The 10,205-nt window shown below is 56.2% G+C and overlaps 1 protein-coding gene across 1 annotated transcript in view; it reads left to right on the top strand.

The window, feature by feature from the left end:
* Window positions 1–578: 578 nt before the first annotated feature.
* Window positions 579–10,205, top strand: part of ZCCHC24 (zinc finger CCHC-type containing 24) — a 63,896-nt gene continuing 54,269 nt past the window's right edge. The window contains exon 1 of the mRNA XM_043925289.1: window positions 579–1,018. Coding sequence (XP_043781224.1) covers window positions 773–1,018 — 246 coding nt within the window. The 5' untranslated portion in view covers window positions 579–772. The remainder of the gene's footprint in view (window positions 1,019–10,205) is intronic.

The raw sequence follows: 10,205 nt of genomic DNA, 5'->3' as shown, positions 1-10,205 counted from the left end.
ACATCCGACTAGACGAATGTAGGAAAGACTAGAGACTGAAACAGATCCGCCGAGAAAGACGACAGAGACGATGGACACAGGAGATGTTAGTCTGAGAGAAAGGAGAGTATGTGGAAGCTAGGAAAATAGGGGGGAAAAACAAGTGAAAATGAAGTAACTGTAAAGGAGTTGGAAAGAGAGACAGCAGTGAGCCGAAAGCAGAGAGAGCCTGGACAGATCAGGCCCGGGGAGCAGAGAGCTCCTGCAGAGCTGGAGAGGTGGGCCGGCCGCACACAGAGGGCGGGGACTGCAAGAGGACCGCCCATGGGCGGGCCCGCACCGTGCTACCTATGTAGATGAGCTCCCCTTCCCCCCTCTCACCCCGCCCCCGCTACTCTATATTCAATGAGACAGCCAATGGAAGGCGAGGATAGTGCCACAAGGGGCGGGGCCTCATAGAACCCCACCCCAGCAGCGGCCGCTGAAGGGGTCAGCACAGAGGCAGATAGCGGATCGCGGGGCGGGGCGGGGCGGGCGGCTCGGAGGGGGCGGGCCCAAAAGTTTCCTGCCCAACTTTCGCTGCCTCCTTCCTCCGCCCGCGCGCGAAGCGGCTGCAGTTGGGGGGAGGCGGCGGCGGCGGCTGCGGGCTGAGCGCGGGGTGCAGGCGATCGCCGTCCGGGCTCAGGCGGCGGCAGTGGGCGCAGGCTCCCCGGTGCCCGCCCCTCCGCTGGAGGGGGGGGGCGCGAGCGGGCGGCCGGGGTGGGGGGCGGGGAGCCGGCACCGCCGCCGCAAAATGAGCCTGCTGTCGGCCATCGACACGAGCGCCGCCTCGGTGTACCAGCCGACCCAGCTGCTCAACTGGGTCTACCTGTCGCTGCAGGACACGCACCAGGCGAGCGCCTTCGATGCCTTCCGGCCAGAGCCGCCCGCCGGCGCCGCGCCCCCAGAGCTGGCCTTCGGCAAGGGCCGCCCAGAGCAGCTGGGCTCGCCCCTGCACTCCAGCTATCTCAACAGCTTCTTCCAGCTGCAGCGCGGAGAGGTGGGTGCCCCCGCGCGCCCCCGCCCTCCGGCGACCGCGCAGGGCCTTTTCCTATCTGCCCAGCTCTTCCTGGCTTGGCCCGGCCGGGCTCCGTATTGCCCGGCCCTGCTTGGCTTGACTTCGCTCAGCTCTGCCAAACTCGCCTCCTGAAGTCCCCGGGGCGCCGGGAGCGCGTCACCTCCCCGCTGAGCCCGGCCCGGAGTAGCTCTGGGGAGGGTGGAGCCCTCCTTCCCTCTCTCCCAGCCTGGGGCGCCCTGCTCCAAGGAGCCTGAGGGGCCCGACCGGGTGGGTGGGTTCCGGATTGTCTCCAGACAGCCGGGGCGCGGCTTGTGCGGGGAGCCCCTTCCAAGTGTCCTTCCCACGCCCAATCCCATCCCCCTCTTGGCCACCGCTCGCTGGGACAGAGAGTGTGGATTTGCTCCGAGTTCCTCCGGAGGGCCCTGAAATCTTTTCTCCTCCGACTTCGGTGGTTCCCGACCCGACGGGCACTCTGGAGAGCAGTGACTCACCCGCAGAATTTTTCTGCTCTTCTCACGCAGGGACCCCCAGATAACACTCTTCAGCCGCTCGCCCTCCCCCAGCCACATAGGAAGTGGTTTTTGAGGGCTTGACCCCACAGACTGTACTGTCCCCCGCCCTTCCAGCCTGGAAGGAAATGAAAGGGAAATCTCTTGAGCTCCTGGGAGGGGGCTCGATAGGGGGAGAGGTTCCAGCTGCCCAGTGCCTTCTCTAGAAACCTGGGCCGGCTGCCGTTGCAAAGTCTGCCTGTTGGATGGATTCAGTTACAAAGTCAGAGGGGCAGCTAGATAAATACCCAGATTGCATCTTTCCCCAGCTAGATAAATACCCAGATTGCCAGGATCTCCCAGCCCCTTGGAGAGCCCTTCAGAGCCTTCCTGGATACCATCCTCTCTCCCTTCAGCTGGACTCCTCCTGGGCCCCACTCCCACTTACTCCTGCCTCATGTGAGAACCGCAGACACCCTCTGTGGCCTTCCCTCACTCTGCCTCTGGCAGCTCTCTCTGCAAAAGTGCAGAGGGAGGGGCCCGGGAAGAGGACCCACGGGAGGGGCACTTGCCTTCTAGACCAGGGCATACCAGTTAGTTTCAGGACAGTCAGAGTCCCTTACCAGTTTGCGGGAGACCTGTGTATACACCAGTGTGCTGGTGATGAGGTGGGAAAGACAGAGGGTCACCCTTTGTGACCCCATAATGTGTTTGCCTCTGCCATTATTGACTAGGGAAGACACGGCTATATGAATTGCTGGCCAGAGGCCTAGAGATGGGCCAACGGCAGGCCAGCAGAAAGAAGGGATGGTTGATCTGTATTGGACTGTCAGGCATAGCTGGGGGAGATGAATCTGGAAAGCACCCTTTGGTGCCAGGCGACAGCATTCGTATTCCAGAACTCTTTGTAAACTGTATAGCACTCTCTCCACGTGAGGAATTGTTCTTGGCTGGAAATCTTTCTTTCTTACAAGGGACTTTGCCTCCTCTTCGGGGAACTGGCTTCTGAGACCAGGGACTTTGGAGGACAGTGCCTGGGTCTTGTCAGTTGTTTGTTCTCTTACAGAACATTTTTGAGCTCTGCCTGGCCCCCTGGGAATTCCACCAGAGTCCCATGGCGGCCCCCGATTAGAAGACAGATAAGATGATACTGTGTGAATGGTGGGTGATTTCATGGGGATCCTGTAGGAGCCCAAAGTAGAAGGGAGACCATGGTTCACAGATCAAGTGGGGGTCCCTAAGCAGCCTCAGCTAGCTGCTTACCTCGGTGAACCCACTGAAGGGGCACATTCCTTTGCTAGGGCCAGTGTAGAAGGAGCTGGTAAAGGTTATCTAGAGCAATGGTGGAAAAAACTCTCTCATGACTTTGGAAGAACCCTCATTTCTATCTGGGCCTCAGTTTACCTATCTGTAACATGTAGTCTCTGCTCTCCCCCAGGGTGATGTGTGTAGGATTTGAGAGCTGTACAAGAGAGGATGTGCCTACAGACAGGCTGAGTTGGGAGAGTAAGGAGGGGCTTCTCCTATGCTCATGGGCCAGTGACTTCCATGCAGGGGCTGGAAGGCCGTGCCTGCTGACTTCCGGAAGACTCTCTTGGCTTCAGACTCACCCGCTCTCACCACCTCCCCCTCACCCGTTTCGCCTACTAAACCCTCTTGAAGCCCCAGCTGTGCTCCTAGGGACAGGCCTTTCCTGCATCTAGGGCTTAGCTGGTGACCTAATATGGCTCCAAAATAGCAACTGGTTGAGAAGGCAAGGAAAAATACCCCCCACCTGAATGCCACCGAGGGGCTTGTCCGACAGGAAGCAAGTTGTGTGTGGGCCTGCAGGGACTCTGCGAAGGGCCCCAGGGCCCCAGGAGCATCGCCATTCCGTGCAGAGCCTGGCAGGCCCAGTGGCAGTGTCTGTGGATGTGACTTGCATGCTGACCACTGACCATGGCCTGTCTGCGCCGGTCCCCGTGCCAAGAGCCCACCCCCTTCTGCACCACCCCCAGGCTGCTCCCACCACAATAGCAGAGCACCATGAATGCAGCTGGGGTTTGGGTGGGGGTGGGGGCTGAGGACATGGGGGCACAGAAGCCCATTGTGCCCCTAGAACCTCAGCTCTGGAAGCTGAAGATAAGCCAAGGGTTCTGAGTGGAACACTGGCCCTGGGAGCAGAGAGGGAGATGGTGGAGTTCATGGGCAAGTGCAGAAACTGGCACTGGGGGTGACTGGTTGCTTGTGGGGGTTTTCTCGGCTTCTTAGTGTGTGGTAAGCCTGCCAGGCCAAAGCACACACGGGGACTTGGTGCAGTTTTTAAAAAGGCCTCTGGGTATAGAAACTAGACCCTGTGAACGAACCCCTGTTTCAACCCCTGATCTGTGGAAACAACTATTAATATATGTCTTTGGAGGGAAATTTGTGAGGTCCTCATCTATGCCCTTCTTCTCTTTCTCCGGGTACCCGAGGAAGGCAGGTCTTAGAGGCAGTTGGGGTTGGTGGCATGAGGGTGGGGGTCTTCCCTGCCAGGTTTTGTTTGGAATTTAAATTCACAGCAGTGCGGAGGCTATGGGACTCCACCTCCAGAAAAGTAGAGTACCCTCATGTTGAGCATTAGTGCTCAAGCACCTCCGAGTGATGCCAAGAGCCCCTCCTGGGTAGGTCCAGCACCCCCTTAGGGAGACGGAGCTGTCCCATTCCAGGTCAGATGTTTAGGGCAGCTGTTTTCTTTTCCTCTTCCTCCAGGGCCAGATGTGGCTTGAAGATGTGGCTCTACTGTCAAGTGATGCTTTGTGGAGGTTGGGGGGAAGGGCTTTGGAGTCAAATCCATTTGGGAAACAGCTTTAGTATCCTTCCCTTGGAGACACACACTGCCCACTAACACAGTAAAGGCTCTGAGAAGTCCTGCAGGGCAGAACCTGCTAATCTTTCTTCAGCCCGACATTCTCTATAACTATTTGACTGGAGTACATTTTTGGCATAGAACACCTGCCAGTGTTCTTCTGAATACCTCCAAGTTCAGGGCATGCTCCATCAAAGCAGACCTCTTCCTTGTTGGATATTTTCAACCCGTAGGAGGCTCTTCCTGCAGCTGTTAACCCAGATGCCCTCCTGGGTCCTAGTGCTATCTTCACAGCACCGAGGACACCCTCCTCTTTGCCTTTTCTGGTCTCACTGGAGATTTGAGAACAGCAGTAAGGGTCTCATGAGGCTTACCAGACAGGGCTTCAGGCTCCTACACACATGAGGCTGTTAGAACCCTTCAAGGGGGTTCCTGATTTAAAAGGTCCTAGGTATTGACAGTCTTCTGAAGGCTTGGATCTATCACTTTTGCTCTCTGTTGGTGCGACTGAGCCGAGGGGCTGCCTGACTGGCATGGATGTGTAGAACAAAGCCACCTGTCTGCAGAGGGTGGGAGTTTGCCTCACTGGGGTTGAGTGGGCTTCAGGAGCTGAGGTTTGTTCCCAGCAGCCTTTGTGGTCTGTGTGAAGTGGTGGGGGGCAGCCCCAAGGCCTGGGAGGAACAGCCGTTCCAGCCCAGCTGGGAGCTTGGGAAGATGCCCGGCTCCCTCTGGCCAGCCCTGGAAAGCTGAGCTCTGACTCAGGCAAGGGAGACCGTTGTTCGAGGGCCTGTTGGCCGAGGTGGCCTGACCCTCCCTCCGTCAAATTCAGTTGACTGGGCTGGCCTAGACTTGGAGGGAGACCACACCTCATGGACCTTCTGAGTCAGGTGGAAAGGAGGAAAGCAGGCAGCATTAGTAATAGGGAATTCGCAGTGGCAGAAAGTCAGGCACTGTCAGCACTAAGAGAAAGACCCTGCGGAGAAGCGTCCCTTACTCTGGGTGGTGGTGCTTTATTCTAGGCATCTTTTCTTCATGGCCCCCATTTTACAGAAGAGAAAACAGGGGCCTGGCTGGTAACTCAGCAAGCCAGTGGCAGAACTTGACCTAGAAGTCTTCTCCATCCCGACTATAGCCGTCCCATTGGCTCACCCTGCTGATGCGGGTGGCATTCACTTGGATCATGCCCTGGGTGCCAGTATGGGGCATGCATTAACCAGGGTGCTCTCCCAGGCTTCAGTGCCTCTCTTGATTTGTCCCCGATCCCAAACCTTCTGAGGAGTGGTAGGCATTGCTCATGGGTCCTGGGTTTTCTGTCATGTCCTTGCTCCAGCCTGGGGCTCTGTGGGGCATGAGTCCAAGGGTGGCCTGGCTTGGGGGAGGCAGAGGAGATGGACACCGAGCACTTCCTAGCACTCCTGTCTCATAGCACCCACTGGGTGCGGTGTCCCCATTATGCAGATGGGGAAACTAAGGCTCTTCAAGAGGAGGAAGATAAAGTCAGGGAATCAGTTGAGGATCAGGGCTTCAGGGTGTGTCTCAGGGTGCTTGGCCTCTTGTGTGTATGTGTGTGGGTGTGTGTGTGGGTGGTGGTGGCTGTGATGTATAATCTTTATTCTGCCCTCCTCTGGCTATATAGATTCACTTGAGGTTTCTGAAAACACTAAGCACCAAGCTTTCACTCTAAGCTTTTGCACTTGCTGTTGCTTCTACTGCTGCGGACTGTGCTTGTGTGACTGACAGATTCCAACTTACTTCTTGATGGCCCCAGTGGATGTCTCTTCTCTGAAGGCTTTACCTGGCTGCCACAGGGAACACACCTCCCTCCTTCCATGTCCCGTGACAGAGAAATGGTACATGCTTCTGGTAAAGCATGTCTGAACAGTCGGCATTGCTGTGAAATATTACCCTATGTGTCAGCACTCTGAGAATAGGAATCCTGTCATATTTCACTTGGCAATCCCAGCATCTGATGCTTGGTCACTGTCTGGGACAGACTAGGTGCTCAGTGGACATTCGCTAGGTGGATGGGTGGATGGATGACTTGGACTCTCTCCTCCTCTTCCTTCCCCAGACTTGTGACTAGGGAACACTTTCCGCAGCCTCTTAGCCTTTTGTTTTATGTCACGGAAGAAGTGTTTATGAATTGCTTGATAAATTTTAAAGAGCTGACGTGGGAGTCATGAAACCCTATGCCTAGAGGTGTCCCAGCAGAAGTTTAGGTGTGCGAAGGGTTCTTGACCTTCTTTGGCTGTGGGCCTCTTTGAGAATCTGAAAGCAGCTCAAGTTCCTGTCCTCAGTGCAATGCACACAGCACGCCTGTCCACGCACACGCAGAACTCGCATTTGCACATGATTTCAGGGGGATCGTGTGGACAGTCGACCTCAAATCCAAGCCCTTTGCTGTAGAGGCTACAAGCCTTGGTGGTGCCCCAGACTGTCTAAATATTAGAGACCGTCTAGTCCTCGGATTCTCAGATCCATGCTTTCTGCTTTCATTCAATGTATTTGGTCTAGATGCGAGAGGCAGCCCACTCCCTAGCGCCTGTGCTCGAGCTGGGGAACTGGGCAGCAGGCACGTGGCTATGAAATGTGAATCCCTGCCAGGTGAGTGGGGAGCAGGAGAGACTAAGTGGGGAGGGGGAGTCTCCTCTGGGTCTATTCCACTCCATCTTGCTGTCACTGTGCTCCTCCATCCCTTGGTCCTTTCTTTTCCCATTTCTCTTCCCCAACTCCCCTTACCAAGAAGAACACAGCCTGCTTATTGAAATCTGAATCTTCCAGGAGGCAATGGTGCCTTTAGGGGTCCTGAGTGGAGGGTTGCTGCGTCTGTCATGGTCAACACTGCTGCATTCTTGGCCCACAGGTCATCTTTGGACCTAGGAAACAGGAGCAGAACTGGAGTCTAACCATAGCTGGGGAAACCCTTGGTCTGGCTTCATTTTCCCATTGGCCCGCTCCATCCTTGGCCATGGTTGTCTCCCATCCCTGAGCCCAGCCCACTTCCACCCCTGCTTTTTCTATAGAATGTGTGTGAGTTTGTGAGCATGTGTATGTGTCTGACCCCAGGGGCTGGAGCCCCAGATAGACCCTAGGGGTGAAGAAGTGCAGATATCCTTGGAGAAGGGGTGGAGTCATTTGTGCGATGAATGGTTTCTTGTCCCAAAGAGAAGCATGTGGGGGTGCATGTGTGTGCGTGCATGTCTGTGTGTGTATAGCAGTGTGGACAGGGATGGCTTTGGGGGATAAGGAAGCGGTTGTTCAGCTGATGGAAGAATGGAAGAACCCCCACAGAGCTGGGAACTAGGACAAGAGGATTCCTCCTCTAAGGCCTTCTCAGGCCCCAGGGGCAGCAGACTCCACATTTGCTCTGCACAGACCTTTCCTGCGGTGCTGCGCCCACCTCTGCCTGCTGTCCCTTCTTTTCTTCTTGTACCCATCTCTTCTTCTTGGCTGCCCTCAGAAGCTCCTGCCCACCTGCCTTGATTCCTGCCTGCCTCTCCCACTGTGCCCTCTTTCCATCCTGGGGATGGTGGCCAAAAGGAAGCACAGTTTGTCAGGTTGACTTGTCCTTGAAAATCTCTCCTTGTGTACCCTCAGCAGAACCGCCATTCCCGGGGCCCGAGCCCCTCACACAACCCAGAGAAACTGGTACCCTGTCTCATCAGGCCTGAGGGGCTTGGCAGGGTGGAGTCACAGGGCCTCTGTGCCATGGAGGATGGTCCTTGCCAGGTGGCTCCCCTTCCTGTAGGGGAAGACAAGCCTTGGAGGCTGTTTGGGAGCTGAACCATAACAGGCCAGCAGATCGGGCTGTGAATCTCCTCTCAGACACGTACTGGTTGTGTTTCCTTGGGCAAGTTACTCAGCCTCTCTGAGCCTCAGTTTCCAGTTCTATAAAACCGGCCTGGCAAGGCCCATCTAACAGTGTTCTTGGCAGGTATGAGTCTAAGAAAGGGAAAGGATCCAGTTGAGTATGTGACACAAGTAGGCTCAGAATAAACTATAGTTCTTCCCATCTAACTTTCCCCAACTGTCGAGCCAGAACCTTGGAGAAGTTCCAGCCATGGACAGGAATCTGCTGCTTTGTTCCCTGCATGTGGCATAAGGATCCCACGCTTCCTGCTCGCTGCTGGGGTCACTGACCCAGGGAGGAAGGAGGGGTGGTCTCCTCCCCAAGGCTGTTCTTTTGGGCCTAGATGACCCAGAGCCATACGCTAGTGGGGCTGCCCTCACCCCCCAGCCAGAGCAACAAAATCTGGGGTGAGAGCACCCTCTGACTTAGTCTGTGGGAACTCAGAGACCCTGAGCTAAATCATTCAAGGTATTAGGGCATCCATACCCCCATCTGTCAAATGGAGCCCCCTTCCTGCCTGTGATTGCCTATATGCAGGACTATCACGGGCTTCAGGAGCACTGGAGTCTGGTCTCTGGGGCAGTGGAGGATGGCAGAATCTTTGCCTTTGGGAATGTTCAGCCCTATGAAGAGATGAAGAGTTATCTCTGTATAAAGAGATGAGAGACAGACTTCAGAGCTCCTTCAGGCCAGGGCAGGGGAGTCCCCATCCCAGCCCGCAGCACAGGGCTATGGCCAGGAGGTCTGGAAGACCTCTGGAAGGCCTCTGTGGCCAGTGGGACCTCAGGACCACCTGGATCTGTGCTTTTCACACTGTCCCTTGCCACCCAGGCCTGAGCAAGAAGAAGGGTTGGTTTCATGGCTACATCACTGGAGTCAGAACCAGGTCAAGAACCAGATCCTAGAGGGTTTGGATCCAGGGTGGGCATCCCAGGAGTGGATAGAAAGTGCAGGCCTGGAGGGAGAAAAACAGTGGCCAGTGAGACACCGAGGGGAGCAGCCTTGCTGTTGTAGAATTAGGGGCTGACTGATGAAGGGAAGCCCTGCCCAGCCTTGCCCTCCAGCCACCGGCGGCAGGACTTGGGAGAGGTTGAGCCCTTGTGAATGAAGTGCCCTCTTGTGTACCATGCTCTGGGGGCATCTTTCAGTACCTGAGTGTCTGGACTTTAATAAAGCAGGCCTGCAGAGATCATGAAGTTTGCCCTCCTTCCCTGCTCCCTGTTAGATGTGGGGAATCCAAAATCCTGGGGCCCAGCTCCATGGGCAGAGGGGAGGGAGTTCTGTGTGTCCTGGCCTTCCACAGGCCGTGGAAATGGCTGAGAGACCGGCTCGCCTTTTACCTCCATGGGCCAAGCTCCTCAGGGCTTCAGAGAGGAAACAGCTTGCCGCCCCACCCGCCCATCCAGCCAGCCGGCAAGCAGAACTCCTGGCCCTTAGGCCTGGCTGCGCGCCCTGGTCTGTGCCCCTGGCCTCACTTTCTCTATCGTAACTTCAGAGTGAGGATGGGTCGGCTGACTGCTCCTTCCTTTAGTCTTTTCCTGGTGTGGTCTTGAACTGGGGCTGGGGAAGGCAGTTGGAGGAGCTGTGAGGGCTAGGCCAGTGTACGCTGGGTGGGAAGAGGCGGCGGGGAGGGGAGCCCTGGCCCCGCTCCTCTGACCCACAGCTGCCTGTGTGACCCTCCTGAGGGACAAAGCCGTGACCTTCTTGAGGCGGTGGGAGGGGTGTCAGGCTGCCGGGGGTCGGGGGGGGGGGGTGTAGACAGCCTGCTCAGAGGCCTCTGGCTGCCCAGGGATACCCGCGGGGCTGCCCGTGGGCAGGGGTGTGTGGCCACAAGATGGGGGAGAGGTTTTTCAGGGTATAATTAGTGCAGTTTCTGGCACCCACCAAACTTCCCCTTCCTCTTGACAATTTGCTGCCAAAACAGCCCTGATTCCTGTGGACTTGCTTAAATCTTATCCAGAAAAAAAAAGAAAAAGAAAAAAGGAAAGAAAGAAAAAAAAATAA

The sequence above is a fragment of the Cervus elaphus genome, chromosome 15 (assembly GCF_910594005.1).
Source record: "Cervus elaphus chromosome 15, mCerEla1.1, whole genome shotgun sequence".
NCBI lineage: Eukaryota > Metazoa > Chordata > Mammalia > Artiodactyla > Cervidae > Cervus > Cervus elaphus.
The sequence above is the reverse complement of the archived record's forward strand: the minus strand, read 5'-3'. Positions and strand labels throughout refer to the sequence as shown.